The 19472-nt window shown below is 34.0% G+C and overlaps 1 protein-coding gene across 1 annotated transcript; it reads left to right on the top strand.

Annotated features, from left to right (window-relative positions):
- The first annotated feature begins 1827 nt into the window (after positions 1–1827).
- Positions 1828–16981, top strand: LOC145077194 (uncharacterized). The gene is made up of 14 exons (XM_079022954.1): positions 1828–2403; positions 4258–5359; positions 5458–5526; positions 5635–5859; positions 5978–6709; positions 6829–7426; positions 7511–7608; positions 7959–8096; positions 8834–8923; positions 11785–12517; positions 12603–13006; positions 13771–14126; positions 14794–15008; positions 15829–16981. The coding sequence occupies exons 1-14, from the start codon at positions 1955–1957 to the stop codon at positions 16635–16637; spliced, it is 6018 nt and encodes a 2005-aa protein (XP_078879080.1). The 5' UTR covers positions 1828–1954; the 3' UTR covers positions 16638–16981.
- The last annotated feature ends 2491 nt before the right edge of the window (positions 16982–19472 follow it).

Below are 19472 nucleotides of genomic sequence, written 5' to 3'. Positions count from 1 at the left end.
GTGGCCAATCTCGGACCGTGAACACGAGTACGCTGGGCGAACTCCGAATTTTCAAACTTCAAAAATTCGTAACTTTCGCATACGGGCTCCGTTTTTGACGTTCTTTATATCCACGCGTAGGTGAGACTATGCTCTACAACTTTCGTTTAAACCCCGTCGGCTAATTTTGACTTTATTTTTAAAGTTATATTTTTAACAGGCCGGGAAAGAAAAAGTCTGTTAAAAATTCATAACTTCTTCATCCGACGTCCGTTTTCGTCTGTCTTTTTACCGTTGAACTAATATCAACAAGATCTTCGATTCTCGTTTAGGTTGTTTTGACTAAAAATCACTCGATCTAAAATTCGAGTTTCGGGCTACATACTACTATGCCAAATCTTAAAAACTTCATAACTTTCTCATACGAAGTCAGATTTGGACATTCTTTTTACGCACTCTCTCGGTTTAATGAACACTACGTCTTTCGTTTAGATCACTAAGGCTAAAAAGCACTTTAACGAAAATTCACTTTTTACGTCATACAAGGTTGTGTCGGTTCTGTCGCGAAACTTCGACATATCATAACTTCTTCGTTATAACTCGGATTTTGGTATTCTTTATATCTTCGGAATCCTTGTTTCAACCACTACAACTATCTTCATAGATATCGGTTTTATCTAATATTTATTTTCGACGCTTATTTTTATCCTTAATTTATTAAATCATAATAATTAAGTTTAAAGCACATAATTCATTCTTAATACTTCAAAACGAGTTCCAATGGTTGACCTAGACTATTACACCATCATTAATGCTTAGCCCAGAAACATGGGCGTTACCATTTACATTCATTTGGTGTACTCAAATGGTTGTAGAGTAGTGGTATTTATATATACTACACATTCTATAACCTCCCATTTAAACACCTCTATTAATCACAAATATTAATATGTGTTAATATGTAATTAAATTGTAATATTAATTACAATTTCAGTTACGAAAGAAAGAATATTTGCAAGAAAGGTCCCTGAACTTTTCTTTTCTTTCTCCCACCCATTAAACTCTTTTATTTACTTCTTCCAACATCTTACTTTAAGGATTAATTTCTCATTCATATTAAATCTATTTTGGACGTGTTAAAAAAAATTGGGGAAAACCCATTTTTATAAATTGGTTAACACTAATTTTCCAATAATTGTTTTGGTTAAAACTTGATTGGTTGAATTGTATTTAATTTGATATGTGGGGATTAGTTTGTTTTTTGAACACTACTGTGTTTTTTTGAAACTTGATTATTGAATATTATGTCTTTTTGAAACTTGATTATGGAATATTATGTTTTTTGGAAGTCAACTTAACAACATGTAAGTATTATGAATTGCATCGTCATTAGCTTCACCTAGTGTATAACCGGTTCTTGTTTGGAAAAATAAACGAAAAACTCATTAGTTTCACTTAATTTATAACCGGTTCTTATATTATCGTAATACCGGTTCCGGTTCCAACGCTCATCCCTATTTATGACATTATCTTAACTTTAAACGTGTTTAACTAGAAAAAATAAAGAGTGTCAATGGCAGGGACTTGATTCAAAATGAATTGAAACCATAACGATGAAATCGGTAATAAAAAGTTTTCAGGGGCCTATATTGTAGTTTTTGTATAAACACAGAGACCATTTCTAGTTGCTCTAAATTTTAAGTTGTCTTAACTCTTATATAGATTTTTTTTTTCGTTAAATACAAAAATATTCGCTGCTGGGATCGTGTTTTTGTAGTTGGTAAGCGGGGTTAGTGGATATTATTTTATATAGATTTTTTTTTTCGTTAAACAAAGATATTATTCGCTGCTGGGATAGTGTTTTTGTAGTTAGTAAGTGGTATTATTGCATAATTGAAAATTTCCCTTGACTTCATCTTCCATCCATCCAGGTTGCAGATACATTTCAATCGCTTCCGGTTCTTGATCCAGTATTATGGCTTTTCCTAGTGTTTATAACGTTTTCCTAAGCTTTAGAGGCGAAGATACTGGCCATTCTTTCACAGATCATCTTTACGATGCATTAAAACGGGCAGGAATGGTTACTTTTAGGGATAATGAAGAAATCAGGAGAGGTGAAGAACTGCAGCCGGAGATCGAGAGAGCAATTAAAGAATCAAGGGCTTCAGTAGTTGTATTCTCAGAGAAGTATGCAACTTCAACTTGGTGCCTAGACGAGCTTGCGTTGATCCTCCAACAAAGAAGAGAGTGCAATCACTTCGTTCTGCCTGTTTTTTATCACGTCCATCCTTCTGATGTGAGGAAACAAAGAGGAACTTTTGCTATCGAAGTCAAAGCCTCTTCAAGGTGGACAGATCACAACGTGCGCCTGTGGAAGAAAGCTCTTAAAGAGGTTGCTGATCTGGCAGGCATGGTTTTGTCTGGGTATGCCTTTTTGTCTTTTCTATAAATTTTAGAATTAGATTGTAGCAAAATATTGGTTTCTGACTCGGAGAACTTTTAGTTGATTAAATGTATCAATACTTTAAACTATGAATCGGTAAATTAAGTCTGAAAAAGTAATTATATTTATAAAATACTTTGATAATTTCTTCTTTTTATTTCACTAAGTCTGCAGCTTAATGCTTCTTGATACATCATATACAGGATTGAGTGTTAATTAGATCTAAGCGGATCTAACTGAGTTCTTTGTAGCATATTTTTCTTTCTTGAAAAAAATTGAGGCAGACTGTCTATGTTAATTTCTGATTTAGGAAATTAAGACAAAAAACAATTATATTGTGCCTTGTAACATAATTGTGGGCCACCAGTATTTGTTTTATTTTAATTAAATTGGTATTTTAATAATATATTTGCAATTAAATTGGAAAAACTTCTATACAGTTGCAAATGCTGTGAACCATTCATAATCGAACTTTTATATTTTTTGGGAAATTAACTTCGATGGTAATAAAATTTAAACATACTAGTTGTAAGGTAATTTGGAAAGTTAAGTATTCAATATTTCATATATATATATATATATATATATATATATATATATATATATATATATATATATATATATATATATATATATATAGAGAGAGAGAGAGAGAGAGAGAGTTAGGTTCATATACATCCAACAAATATTGTGTGAATGTAAGGACCAATCACAATTTAAGAAAAAAATAAAATATTAATTACTATATGGATATAGTTAACTATAGAAAATAATTAAAGCATTTAATTTCTCCTTAAATGAGGGATGTCGGTTACATATTAACAAGCGAAATAAAGTCCTCCTTCTTTATTAATATGAAAATCAATATTCAATCGGAAAAAGGATACTCATGGTTAAAACTCATACGATAATTATCAAGTATGTCTCATATATATTCTTTTCCTTTATTAATTGTTTATATAAAAAAAATTATATTTCACTAACGTCAATTGATAAAAGTTACATGAGCCTAAACCATTTTGCCTTTACATAAGTAAGAAAAAAACAAAAGGAATTCAAGAATTAAAATAATAATTTTAGGGATTTTGTTTCTGGTATTTTTTTGTATATTATTTAAGAATCTAATCACATTCTTGTAGAATATGTTTAGTTTCTTTTTCTTTTGCACATCTATAATATTGATTTATAATTTGTTTTTAATGCCGAAAGAATGGAGTGTGGAGTGAGAACTAACTTATGTATGGGGTGTATTCTTTAAGAATATTACTTCTCAACAAATAGTATTCTTTAAGAATGAATGAATAAAAAAACTACTAAATGCAATCGTCTTCTTTACAAATGAAAGAATGAAAATTCTTTAAGAATGAAAGAATCAAAATACAAGTTCATATTTGTTGAATGAAGCCGTATTCTCAAAAAGTCAGATTTATTTTAAATTTATCGAATAAGATGTTATATTTGGTTTAACTTTTATTAATTAATTCTATATAGTTTCCTAAAATGTAAACAAATTTTAAATTCTCTCTCTTTACAATATTTCATTTTTGTTGTTACAATTAATTAGGTATAATTATCCAATACATGCTAGTCTATGTTAACAATATGTACCTTAAAATCACAACCATTTATTCTTTTAATCTAGTGGTCTAGATTTGGTCACACATTCACACAATACTTATGATTCACATTTAATCCTAACCCTATATATATATATATATATATATATATATATATATATATATATATATATATATATATATATATATATATATATATATCAAAGCATCTCTAAATACCATCCCATGAATTTAATGATTTTTCTCATGTTATTCTAGGTCTGAAACAAAGTTTTTGAAGGAAATTGTTGACACCATATACAATAAGCTGGATCACAAAGAAGTTAGTCTTCCACCTAATATAACAGGGATGGACACTCGATACGAGGAGATCCGTTTGTGGTTATATCGACCGGATGTTGAATTTTTAGCAATTTGCGGGATGGGCGGAAGTGGCAAGACAACACTGGCCAAATACATCTACAACTCAAATTGGAAAACTTATGAAAACATGAGTTTTCTTGAAGGCATTAGAGAAAAATGTGAACAGCCTGATGGTATGCGTGTGCTACAAGAACAACTTCTCAAAGGTATTTTAGGCGGCAAGAAGAGAAAAATACCTAGTGTTTCTGAAGGCACATGTAAGATTGAGGAGGCCTTACAGACAAAAAGGTCGCTTATTGTTCTTGATGACATTGTTGAACGTAGTCAGTTAGTTGCTTTACTTGGAACTGGGAGGATTAATGCTCATAGCAAGATTATAATAACAACAAATAGAGAAAATACAGATGATTGGTTTAAGTTCACAGATTGGAGGTGTGAAGAATATAAAATGAAATTATTGAATCATGATGAATCGTTAGAGCTTTTAAGCCGTCATGCTTTTGGTTCCAAAGTTCCCATGGAAGGTTTGGAGGAGCTTGCAATACAAGCAGTACAATATTGCGAAGGAAATCCTTTGGCGCTTGAAGTGTTGGCTTCTTCTCTATCCAATAACAATACCATCTTACATTGGAAAAGCCAATTAAATTTACTGGAAAAAGAAGTTGATTCTAGAATTCAAAATGTACTTATAATGAGTTACAAATCATTGTCGGGTGACTTGGAGAAAGAGTTATTCTTGCATATTGCTTGTTTTTTTGTTGGCAAAGACGCGGATTATGTGGTAAAGATATTGCAGCATGATTACTGTGCATTTTCTGGGATCAAAAGCCTATCCAACAGATGCCTTCTTTCTGTTTCACCAAACAACAAACTCATGATGCATCCGTTGCTTCAAGAGATGGGGAAAAACATAGTTCGTCAAGAATCAAAATTCCCTGCAAAACGTAGTAGAGTCTGGCTGAGTAGCGACTCTTATAAGATATTGAGTAAAGGAGAGGTAAGATGCTTTTTATATGTACATTTAATTAAGCCTACAATTACTTTCACACCCTTCTATTTCATTTAATTCTACAATTTATCCTTCTTTCCTTTTAGGGTTCAGAAACTATAGAAGGTTTAGCACTTGACAGCCAAATGCTAGAGGAACAGAAGTTTGCTTTAAAGGTAATACAGAATCACTAAGATTATATATATGCATATTTTTACACACATACTTATACCTGGATCTAATAATAAGCTTACTAAATATCCCTCTTCATTTTAAATCTGCAGTTATCAAACCTCAAGACAGATGCACTTCAAAAGATGGATAAACTAAAATTGCTCCAACTACACTTCGTGGAGCTCACTGGGTCCTACGAGAATTTTTCAGAAGACTTAAGATGGCTCTGCTGGCTTGGATCCAATTTAAGAACCATACCCTCTGACTTATTCATGGGGAACTTGGTGGCTATGGATATGAGCTATAGCAACTTGGAAATATTTGAACCACCCACGGTAGGGAATCCGATACACTCTTTATGTTGCTTAATTATCCGTTTAGCTTCTCAATTCTTAGTGGTCATCATCCAGACATTGATTGCTACATTAATTAATCTTGTTACTTTTGTTACAGGTTCTTCCATCGCTGCAGATTCTGAATCTTACAAACTCGCACAATCTATCCGAAATACGCAACATGTCCATGATCCCTCATCTAGAGACTTTAATTCTATGGAACTGTCACAGTCTCTCTCGTGTTTGTGAAACAATTGGAGACCTCACGAGTCTTGCACTACTGAACATGACAGGATGTAGAAACCTGTGCAAGAGTGAGCAAACAGAAGCTTCTACCTCTGGTGGAGGAGTTGCAGAACAGCCTACCTTTTTCTTCCCACCTTCATTACACCAGTTATTCCTCAAGGATTGTGATCTTGAGTGTACTGAGTCTTTTCCTCTGAGTTTTAGTGTTCAACTATCTTTGCAGTACATGAATTTAGGCAATAGTCTCTTTGAGTTTCTGCCTTGTTATGACCATCTTAAAAATCTTCGGGTCCTTGACTTGAGTTTATGCTCAATGCTTAAACAGCTTCTTTGTCTCCCAAGTACACTTGCAGAATTGTATGTATACTATTGTAAGTCGCTGGAGGAAATTAGTTTCCAATCACATCGATTCACATTGCAAGAGTTTGGCTATGAAGGTTGTGTTAGTTTATTGGAAATTGAAGGCTTTATCAAATTGGTGCCTGTAGCCAAACTTGAAGAAATTGATTTGGGACATATGAAGTGGTTGAAAGAATATCAAAATCATGAGTTGTGCCTGGTTGGTGATGATGAACTCACCAAAGGCAGAAGTACGTGTATCCAGGTACGTTGTTAGTTGTTACTCTCTTAAATTCATGCATGAGCACACCACACACACATCAGCATAACACCTACAAACTGATTATATGTGAGGACTAAATTCTTGTGCTTTTACATGGCCAGATGTTGTATGAATTCAATATAATGAGCACATCTCTTCCATACATGGAGGATCCAAACATGAAGCCTACTTACGAATCAGAGTTATCATCTTTGTCATCTGTGTCCTTTGACGTGCCTCCGCCTCCCAAGAATAGGAGAATCAAAGGACTTGATGTAACTTTCAAGTATACAATATCAGGTGAGAATGATGTGTTATGGTTCTGTAAGATCAGTACGACCAATGGTGTTGATTTGATGTACAACCCCAAAGTCTTTGGTAAACCTGAATCTGGTGAAGTTGGTATATGGTTAAGCTATTGGCCAATTGGAAATGCATTGGATACGGGAGATAAAGTCAACGTCTCTATCGCTGTGATCAGTGGATTGGAGGTACATGAATGTGGTGTGAGTCTTGTTTATACTGATGATAAAGTAGCAGAGGAAACCTTGGAAAACAACATGGAATGGATAGAAGTTCTTGGAGGAGATTTGTCTGGATTTCAACTAAGCACACGGGCTTACTATTTGTGTCGCCGTGATTTGTTTGAGTTAATGGAGGTTGGTAGATTGACTCTTGGTTGGTTTAGTATTCTAGTTGGTGATACCATCGAATGTACAGGTATATCCCAATCTACTGCTGGGCATTTATAGTCAGATTTATGACGCATATATAGAACGTTCATACTGTGACACATTGTTACAGAGGTACGAGGATGGAGAAAAACAGGTCGACCTACACAGTTGAAACCATCATTTACTGAGTTAAAGTTTGTTAGATGCATCGTCCATGGTCCTGAATCGGTACATTTCCTCTTATTTATTTATTTAATTTCTTTTTTGGGGTTGGAGAGGGGTACTTGGGGGGGGGGGGGGGGGGGGGGGGGGGGGGGAGGGGGATCATTAACTCGTTACATGAATAATATGGAGGGCCTACATATCTTGTACCCTACCTATGTGATTGGTGTAAGATGAATAGGACCTTTGTGACATGTAATACATATCTATAATTCAAATAGAATTGATATACATCTCAAATCCCTATTTCTGTTGTATTATACATATGATTGTTTTTAAGTTTGATAGCAATGTGTGTTTGCTATGTAGTGTAATGATATGCTAATATGGCCCTGGTGTTTTTGAAAAATAAATAGGAGGACATTTACAAGATTGCAGAGATGTCAAAATCATCTTTTGTAGATATCTATAAAACATTGGACTTCACATCAAGCCTGCTTGGGGAGACGATGATATCTTCCACATCGTCTAAATTTAGTGAAACAACAATAAAGGTAACTTAGTATTACATTTAGCATATAAAAGTAAAGAGTTTAAATCTTTCCTTGTGCTGGAAATTAACTCACTCCCAGTAATGCACAAATTTACAAGTACATGTCTGAAGCAAGCTGCATCTGTTGACGATGAACTTGGCAGAGAAAGTGATGAGTTTAGTAATTTATCACATATAGGTCTGGCTTTGTCCCTGATTCCCAAACACGGCCTATGAAAGCTTCAATTCTTTTACTCTCCGTATGAAATAAATGCCCAAAAATTCACTTTGAATCTGGCTTTCGTCTTAAACTTGTATATGGTCTACACAAGACATTAAGGGAGTTTACCTATCCTTTTATGCTTATGTTGTTATTCCATCCAGTGCCTTCAATGCTATGGCCATTAGCTTTATGAGCTATTATCATTTACACAAAGCTAATGTCCTTATGAGATGATGGATCTTCATGCATAACAAATAAAAGAAAAATAAAGCAATCAATAATATTTTTGTAGAGAAAGCCGCTAAACTTCCACTTCGCAATGGATTTTCTTCTCAAACTAGAAGAACTTTTGGGAGATGAATTTGATTTATGAGATCAATATGTTTTCTCATTTTCTTACTTCTCCCTTCATTTTGCTTACATGCATGCTGGTGTTTTTAAAGAAAGTCAATGAACTTCACTTGTCACCTTGTTTTCCTTTAAATCCCAATGCCGCTTCTTGATTTTGCTTTTGTTGTTCTTGTGATTTTGTTCAGGAATTAAATGAGATTCAGGAGTCTACTATAAGCATACATGGTGAGAAGTTGAAATCACTGGCTACACATGGTGTTACTGACGAGATGGAGGTAATATGACATTAAGCTTATTAGATACATGAAGGAGCATAAACCAACACAAAATGGAAGTGAGAAGAAAGTAAAAGATTTTGGTGTTCCTGAGTTTCATTAAATGATGGAAGTGGAAGGACATGAAATGATCACTTTCCCTCCTAAATTTCCTTCAAATTTGGAAGGATTTGGAGAGAAAGGAACAAAATGTTTAATTTTCCTTTCACTTCTTTCCAACTCGGAACACAAAATACAAAATTCTTTTCTTTTTCTTTTTCTTTTCTCTCCTTAATTTCTTTTCGTTGCTTTTCTTTTCTTTGCTAAAACTCAGAAACTATTGTGTGGATCAAATTTGGCTGGTATTATCAAATCAATGAAAAATTAAAATTGATAAGGAAAAACAACTAGCTAATCACATGATTTATGGAAATAAGAGATATCACTTGATTTAACAATAGAAAGAGAATTGTAAAAAATGGGAAATGAGCACAAGTTATAGAAAATTCAAAATTGGAAGGTCACAACGAAGGATTTTGGGCCTAGAGCTGACTCACCCGTTAGACGTTAATTCCGCCATTTTGACCTTCTATTTCGTATTTCCCAGTATTTTTGCTTATTTCCCTTTGAAATTATTCCATTTAAATTGTAAATTTTACATTTTTCAATAAGAAATATTCTACATAATTAATACATTTCAAATTTAATTATGATGATATTTTCCATAATTAATACTTATTGTATGTGCCTTACGGCACAATAATGTGATTCCATTTATTTCCATAAATCATAGGATTGATTAGGTATTTAATTTGATTAGTTGATTGTCAATTTTAAATATGGCAATAATTAGCAAATTTAGCTCCACCTTATATAAATGGTTGCATATAAGCCTTTGGAAGTATCTTGTAATCGATGATATTCCCCCCTTTGAGATTTTCTTAAATAATTCTTGTTTTTACTAATTCTGTTATGCGTTAGATTTAGGGTGTGTTTGGCAAAAGTAGTTGTTAGCTGGAAGCGGGTAGCTGGTATCGAGAAACTGTAGCTTTTATTTGTTATATGAGTGTTTGGCAAATGTAGATGGAAGCTTTTGAAATATATAAAATCACATAAAATGACAATTGATTAAAAATAAATAAATATATAAATATATTTTTAAGGGTAATTATGAAAATTGATTTCAAAATCTCAGTAGTGTTTTGTTAAACGCTACATGAAGTAGCTTTTAGATTTGGAATGTTTTGTTTAAACTAAAAGTTAAACGCTCGTAGTGACAAACGAAGCTTTTTGTTTAAGCTAGAGCGTTTTGTCAAAAGTTAAAAGCTAGAAATTCCTAAACGCTTCCAAAAGTTCCTTGCCAAACACGCCCTTAGTCAAAAATATTAATGATACTCTTGTGAATCAAGTAACTAACTATACTTAATTTACAATCAAAAAATATTTGATTTAATTACAAGAATTCCACTTCCAGTTTTGGAATCATTTTTTCTATTGATTTTATCAAAGCAATTGATCATATTAGTCCCCATAATTCTCATAAAAAGTGGGTACTCATATTAGTCCATATATATATATATATATATATATATATATATATATATATATATATATATATATATATATATATATATATATATATATATATATATATATATATATATATGAGTTATTGTGCGAACCAAAAGATTTGTGAGAACTTACGAACTCATAATCAACTCATCATTTTTCAACACCAAAAACATCAATTTTTTCCAAATGGTGCATCGAAGCCATATTTAGGCTCAAAAAAATAAGATTTGACAATTTTTTTTTTTTGAAATTTGCATGTATGCACAATCGTCAGTTGTATGGACTACTAATGAGCATAATCAGCAGTCATATGGATTGTAGATGTTCACAATAAGCAGCTATATGGACTGCTGATGAACAATCAGCAGTCCATATGACTGCTAATTGTGCTCATCAACAGTTCCTAAATTGTTGATTGTGCTCATCAGCATTCATACAAAAAAACCAAAAAAAAAAATCATTAAATCTTTTTTTTTGAGCCTAGATATTGGCTTAGATGCACCATTTGAAGATTGATGTTTTTAGTATTGAAAAATATTGAGTTGATTATGAGTTCAAAAGTTCTCACAAATCTTTTGGTTCTCAAAAGAACCTAGCTCTCTCTCTCTCTCTCTCTCTCTATATATATATATATATATATATATATATATATATATATATATATATATATATAGACACACATATACATACACAGTTACATAATAATGTATAATTACTTAACGAAGTATATAAAATTTATTATCATTTTTGTAAGGGTATATAAAGATACATTATTTTGTGTTGTATTGCAGCCTAAACTCACAAGTTATATAAATTTATAACTTCCATTTTATTTAGTACAATATAAACTCACAATCTGTGGTGCCGGTATATTACAACAAGTCAACAAGTAACTAAGTAAATTCATTTCATGCTAATCAATTTAATTAACAAAAGTTAAATCCTTTTAAGAAATTTAAATTATTTTCAAAGACATTCCATATGCAAAATTATCTTCAAATCTTGTTCTTAGTCATTAGCAGGTTGATGTTATTGAGATTCAGAAATAATTATGTAACAGTAAGTCTAAGTGTGAGTAATTGATTATTATATGAAAAGAGAGACATAAATAACCAGATATTTTAGTTTTAAAATAGAAAATAACAGATTATTATTATTATTTTCTTTCTTTTTTTTTCCTGATTGTTTGTTCATACTCAGAAGACGTCTTGACCGGATTTCCAATTGTCAAGCACTGTTTTGTATCCATCATCTTCATATCATCAGATTTATCCATCTAATCTTCCTCTGCATTTTCATACCGACTTCAGGTTAAGCCACAAGAAAAGGCTATGCTACTAGATCCCCTTCTTTCAGAATCCATCTCCAAACTATATGAAATCGTAATAAATGCAGCTCAAACCACAGCCAATTTCAAGCTAGAATTGATGCAACTCGCTGTCACCTTAGAGAGAATAGCACCAATTATTCAGGACACAGTCAATATGAATCGGAAACTAGATCGTACAGAGGTCGAATGCAAGATGTTCACAGATGAAATCAAAGAAGCAACAAAACTCGTTGCCAAATGTTCGAAAGTAAAGAGGAAAATTATCAAGAAGCTGACTTACTCACTGAAGCTAAAAGACTTCAACTTTAAGTTGCTAAGATTCTTTCAAATCGAAGTTCAAGCCTTCCAGATTCGGGACATTACACAGACGCTTTTAGAGGTCAACGATGTAAAGTTAAAAATGGATTGTACTATAGCTTTGGATGTGAAAGATATGCGACTGGGAAGAAGTTGGATCGATAATTATGGTGATTCAGCGTCCACATCTTCGAAAGCAGATCAATCTGAACGAGAAAAGTATGGTTGGCAAGTTCCCGCACTTTCAAATGGAATTGTGGCATTTGATGAGCGATTAGCGAAACTCAAGGCTGAGGTTTTTTCAAGCAGCGATATTAATGATGGTGATGATCGTTCGGTGCTAGTTGTTGCAGCTGCCGCTGGATGTGGGAAAACTACTTTGGTGAAAATGCTATGCCATGATCCTGAAATTCTAGGTAATTCATCACATTCATAGTGATTGTGAATGACCTCTTTAATAATTTTACTAGCCTGATGCTTTGGTATCTTACATTTGAACAGATAAATTTGGGGAGAATATCTTCTTTGTGACGGTTTCAGAAACACCCAATTTCATGGTGATTGTCAATGACCTCTTTAATCCAAATTCCTCCTGCCCCCAAGTTCTGTTTGAAAACAATGAAGATGCCAAGAACAAATTAGAAAACTTTTTGAATCAGAAAGTATCAGGTCCCATGCTTCTGGTATTAGATGATGTGTGGTCTGGTTCCTTCATTGAAAACTTTCCATCCAAGAACAAAGAATGCAAGATTCTGGTCACGTCTAGGACTGCATTCACAAACTATGATGTGTTCCGATTTGATCCTTTGAATGAGAAAGATGCAAAAACTCTCTTTTGCCAGTCTGCATTTACTAAAGACGGAAAGAGACCTACTCCAACTATTGATGAGAATCTTGTGAATCAGGTAACTGTATGGAACGGTGTGTGGGACTTTCATTTCATATTAATGTGATTTGACTCTTTTGGGTACTTCATCTTATGTCAACCACCACCTAGTGGGCCTTTGTGTATGTGCAAATTGCAGGGAATAATAACGTACTTGACTAACGATACTAATATGGGCAATGTACATTCATATTTGTACCCATAATAACAACATCCTTATATCTATTACCCATAATAAGAACACATTCATAAGCTCACTCAAAATAGCAACATACTTAATTTTTTTTTTTTTTTTAACGATGATGGCAATGCTGCTTTATTATTTTTTTTACCTATAACAGCAATGTGCTTAAATTTCGTTATTAGTCTAAGGATTGTAATTTTTTGTTATATATTGTTGTTATTGGTAAAGAAATATTGTTATGTTGCTATTACTGGTAAAAAATTGTTAGTACATTGTAGTTTATGTGGAAAGAAATGCAAGTACATAGCTACTATCATTTACGTAATCAATACAAAATGTAAGCACATTGTCGTTATAGGTAAAAAAAAATTTAAATACATTGTTATGGGTAAAAAGTAAAGTACATTGTCCATATCAGTAAACAGAGTAAAGTAAGTTGCTATTTCCTTCAATTTGCCAAATTACATGTCACGTTCAACTCTTCGAGAGCGGTGTAGGCCAACTACCAACTTAGAGGATACTAGATTACCAGAAGAATAACTTGTTTTTTTTATGCAGAATTTTTTTTAGCTTCCTAAAGAAGTAATTTTTGTATGTAGATGGTAGCATGTTGTAAAAGACATCCACTTACTTTAATCGTGGTCGGGCGGTCCTTAAATGGGAAAGATGAGTTAATCTGGAGATCTATGCTGAAGTCATTGTCTGAAGGTAGGTCAGTTCTAGATATACACAAGGATGTACTCATCCTCCTAGAAAGAAGCTTTGAGGCCCTACATGATGAATCCAAGCAATGCTTCCTGGACTTTGGGCTCTTCCCAGAAGATCGAAGGATCCCGGTTAGCGCCCTCTTAAATATGTGGGTGCATTTGTACGACCATGATGATGACGGTGTTGATACCATGGCCACCATCTTTGGCCTTTCCTTTAGAAATCTTGTCAATCTTATGGCCACGGGGTATTTCACTTGTTCTTAATCTTTTTTACCACAAAGTGCTTGGATAAATCTTATTAAATAAATATTTGAGGAAATAGTGGCATGGGCAAATTTATAAAAAAAATATATAGGACTTGACAGGGAAAGGATGGGGACGCACTTGGTTCTGTAGTGTGTTTAGTAGTCAAAAGGACGGGATTCAGTTCTGTTGGAATCATTTGGAATTTCACCTAGGGGGAGGGTGGAAGAAATTCAGTATCTTTTTTTTTTTTTTTTAAAGAAAAGACCAACTACCCTCCTTATAAGTACATATATTTTCAGTAAACCAAACATATGTAAAAAAATATTATTTTGAAAATCATATAATTTTTTTAATGAAATATTATATTTTTTAGAATATTCCAGTTCCTTCGGAGGATTCCATTCTTTCGAAAGCCATTCTATGAATCATTATTCTCATTTTCTTTATAAAGTAGTCTTTTCTGCATCAAGTAAAATAGAAGCACCTATATAGCTTACATAAATAAGTCATGTCCCCACCCCTATTAAGTTAAAAAGAAACATAACTTTACTCTATTACTATTTTACTATAGATTTTCCATTTGATGTACACCTACCTTGTTAAATAGGATGCACTTCAATTTCATTTATGTTTATTTTGTTGTAGCCTAATCCTTGAATTGTTTAGTTTTAGGAATCAGTCGGGGGCAATAGTTAACTATTGCGACCAACAATTTGTCACCCAACAACAAATGCTGAGGGAGCTTGCTATTCACTTGAATAGCAAACTACCTTTACCACAAAGGAGTAGATTGATCATTAATGCACGAGGAGAAGACTTGCCTGCGTATATCCAACAAGTGCAAGAACCTATGCAAGCCCGCGTATTGTCTATTTCCACAGGTTCTTATTCTTTCATAAATTTAAATATATGTTCATTTTATATCTGTGTGTGGTTGGTTCCGGGGTCAAGTGAGGGTTCGAGTCACAGAACTGTAGTATGTGAGTTTTAATTCCAATGTGGATCTTCCATCAGCCACCTTAGTGAGCCATTGCATACCTAATTTACATTGTGGGCTAGTTCCTAAATTTGTGTAACCTAATGTATCTCACTAAAGCCATTTGTCAGTAATAATACAAAACTCTCTCGTGTTCACCTATGGTCGTAGCCATCCTGATCATGTGAACCACGTAAATTGATTGTGTCTTGTTTTCCGTTTTGCATTGATTACTCTGTGTTTGAAATCGTTTATCATTTGTCGAGTTGATTAATCCATAATAGGTGCTTCTGTTTTTGTATTTGTTTATTATACTATCCTACTTTCAGTTCTTTCTATTACATCACTGTATATACAACTTTTTTTCTTGTTAAGACATTGTACTCTGAAAATCTACCAAATTATATAGTTTTCTACTTTCAATTTTTTTCTTATAGGACATTATACTTTGAAAAATCTACCCAATCATAGCAGCAGATATTACTTTGCATTTAGATAGCATTACTATATTTCAAAGTACAATGTAGTAACAGGAAGAAATGGAAGTAACTGTAGTAAACAGCTCAATATTAAGTATGTTGCTATTTTTTGCATCTAATACTTCCCAGAACAATATTAATCTTGTCTATGAGAAGTCAAAAGTCTATTTGTTTGGGACAAGGAGGTATTAATGAATTTAACTGTAAATTTTGTTTTCTTATTAACCGATTACAATTTTATTGCAGGAGAATCTTTCTCCTCACGGTGGTGCAACATGGAAGCCCCAAACCTCGAAGTTCTAATTTTGAACTTAGTATCAAAAACCTACACTTTACCCCCTTTCTTAGCAGGAAACCAAAAATTAAAGATTCTAAACATCTCAAACCACGGTTTATACCCTACAAAATTCAAAAATTTCCATTTTCTTACCTCTGCATACAATCTAACAAGGATTAGATTTGAGCATGTCGCAATATTTCCATCCATTTTATCGCTCATAAACCTGCAGAAAGTATCGTTAATAATGTGCAAAATTGGCAAGACTTTCAAGAACCGAATGGTTAATACCCCAAATATCTGGCCAGAATTAGATGAGCTTGAGATTGATTACTGCCAAGATTTAGTTGAATTCCCGGGGGCGTTATGCAACAGTGTCCACCTTAAGAAGATTAGCATTACAAACTGTAATGAGATGTGTGGATTTAATGAAGAATTTGGGAACTTGATGACTTTGGAAAGTTTATTTCTTCGTTCTTGTACGAAACTGAAACAGTTGCCGGAATCGATTTGGAGATCTGAAAAGTTGAGTGTTCTTAATATTTCAGATTGTTTGAGCTTGAGTGGGTTGCCAGAAAAAATAGGGAAACTGGCTGGTTTACGGAGGATTTATATGAAAGGTTGTACTGGAGTACATGAGCTGCCAAAATCTGTGGAGGAGTTGCCTCGTGTACGTGTGGTATGTGATGAAGAATTAGCTTCTCTATGGCTTGAATACAGTAATGTGGAGATTGATCTGGTGGAAGATCAATTGAAAACCCTAATGAGAATCATCTGATATTCACACTTCTAGGTCCCATCTGTCTCGCTAGACAAGACACATGATAGAACAAAACAAATTGTCCTGCAATTGGTGTATACCGGACTCATTAGACAAAAATTCCATTACTTTGTTCTACTTGTGTCTTCTTATATAATAGGTTTCGTTGAGTGTATATATGCTTGCATTTTGTTCTTCAAACAGGTGTGATTTTATTTCGATTGTTTATACTTCATGTAAATAATTGTCTTGGTTGTTGAATCCGTTGTGATGCTTGATGTTCTAGTAGGAACAACATCAGTATCACATATTGCAATGGACTCTATAAGTTTATGAACTAATTTCAAATTTTTCTTGAGTTACATACCCTTCATTTTTTTTTTGGAAAGACAAAATGAATTAAACACCTCTAGCAAAATAGAAGAGGAAAAAATTACAAGAAAGATATATAAGGATTATATAACCAACGATCCCACAACATGTTATGAAATTTGCCCCTATTACTAATCCAAAAAATGAAAAAGACATTATATCATCAAAATCTCATCTCTTTGAGGTCTATCCATTCCTATTAGACAGTTAATGTTAGTATACGGTTTAGAGTGTAAATATGCTTATTATATATATTTATCCCTCATGTACTTACATGTGAATTTATCTTAATACAATTACAAGTCTGATATGGTGGTACAGAGCACGAGAAACGTACGGCTCCTCTAGGGTTGCAACTCTACCCTTTCCGGTTCTTTATGAGAGTTATAGCTTGACACAAATCGATCATCGCCAACATCAAATCAATTCTCAACAACAAATCGATCTCAATGGCCACTATCACCGTCTTCTCCACAACTGAGAAAACATCACATAATTCTCATAAGTTTCTTTTTACTCTCTTCTACTAATTATGGTTTTTTTGGAAAACAATGATCCAACCTTTTCTTGTTACCAATAATCTTTTCGGCTATATTGATGGAACCATTCCGTGTCCCAACCCCACTATACCACCCACTGAGAAAGCCACCACAATTGAACCTTAGTCGAACCCTTCCTACACAGCCTAGATGGATAGCTAATGATGCCCATGTTCACATGCTCCTTCTATCTACCATCTCCGAAGCATCTTACCCACATACCCAAGGCACAACCTCAAAGGACCTTTGGCTCTCGCTACATAGCTTATGCTCCACAATCTTCTTCTAGAGAATACACCCTTAAAACCCAACTTCTCAATCTTGAGATGAAATCCGATGAAACCGCCTCTGTTTACCTCCTACGTGCTCAAGAATATTCAGATGCTCTAGAAAACATTGGCGAACCAGTCAAGGAAAAAGACCTTGTTATGTTAGTTATCTTCGGTCTTCGTGAGGAGTAAAGTGGCCTAAAATCCACACTCCTGGCTCGCCAAGCTCCCACATCCTTTCAAGAACTCATGGTCTTCTTACTGACCATGACTTTATGGTCAAGAAAAACCCACCCACTGTTGCACCTGGTTAAGCTTTTGTTGCCACCGCGGCCGGTCGCTCCACCTCTATCACTGCCACATCACCTACTGATCCCATACAAGCTCTACATCAACTTGCTTCTCAGCTTGGTCTTCAACTTAACTCGGCTCCCCATCACCCCCTCAGGCCTTCTATACTAACCGGCCTCCTTCCTCTCGGAGTCGTGGGTCCAACAATCGTCGTGGCTGCGGAAACTACAACCAACAAACATGCGGTAATCGAAGCCAAATTTCTTGGGCTTCCATTCAAAACACCGTTTATGACACCTATAACAGATGCAATATTGGCCATATTCCTTCTCAGTGCCATAACCGTGATCCTAACACCATTCGCCCATGCCAACAACCTTCTGCTAATTTTGCAGAAAACTACTCACAGTCAACCACCTAGCTCAACGACACAGGATCAAACAACCATGTATCGCATGATCTCTCCTCTCTAGACAGTCACACACCTTACTTTGGTGAGGATGATCTTCATGTTGACAATTGTACATGATTACCTATTCTTCATATTGGCTCTACTCATTTTTATTCACCTAAGAAAACTTTTTCTCTATATAATATTCTTCATGTTCCTGAAATCAAAAAGAGTCTTCTTTATGTTCAAAATTTTGTCTAGACAATGACGTTTTCTTTGAATTTTGTCTAGACAATTACCTTCCTCATGGGTCCAAGTAACAATGGTCTCTACTTCATTCATCTTACGTCCCTTTAGTGTCTTCCCAAAGTTTCCTTCACTACTCTTAGAGCACCCTCCGACATTTGGCATCACCGGCTGGGGCATCCTCACCCACAACTTTTAAATTTTATTTTTTCTAAGTATTGTCTTCTTGTTTCTAGTAAAGGTCTAGATTCTTTTTGTAATTCCTGTCACATTGGGAAATCATCCAAACTTCATTGGTCACCTTCCACATTTAATAGTAAACATCTTTTAGATCATGTTGTATGTGATGTTTGGGGTTCAACACCTGTGACCTCGTTTGATGGCAACAATTATTTTTTTGTTATGTGTTGATGATTTCTCTTGATTTATGTGGATTTTCCTTCTTAAATGAAAATATTATGTTTATGATGTGTTTAAACAATTTCTTATCCTTATTGAATGATAGTTCTCTACCAAACTTAAATCTGTTCAAACTAACTCGGGGGGAGGGGGGTGTTTGCGTTTCACAAACTCACTTAATTCTTTACCTCACTTGGCATCATTCATCGTCACAATCATGTCGTTGAAACTGGTTTGACTCTTTTTGGTCAATCGGGTGTTCCAAACACATATTGGCATTTTTCCTTTGACACCACTATTTATCTCATTAACTGCATACCATCCCAGATCACATCTCGTATGTCAC

This window comes from Lactuca serriola, chromosome 9, assembly GCF_051521515.1.
Source record: "Lactuca serriola cultivar US96UC23 chromosome 9, Lser_US96UC23_V15, whole genome shotgun sequence".
Classification (NCBI taxonomy): Eukaryota; Viridiplantae; Streptophyta; class Magnoliopsida; order Asterales; family Asteraceae; genus Lactuca; species Lactuca serriola.
The sequence above is the reverse complement of the archived record's forward strand: the minus strand, read 5'-3'. Positions and strand labels throughout refer to the sequence as shown.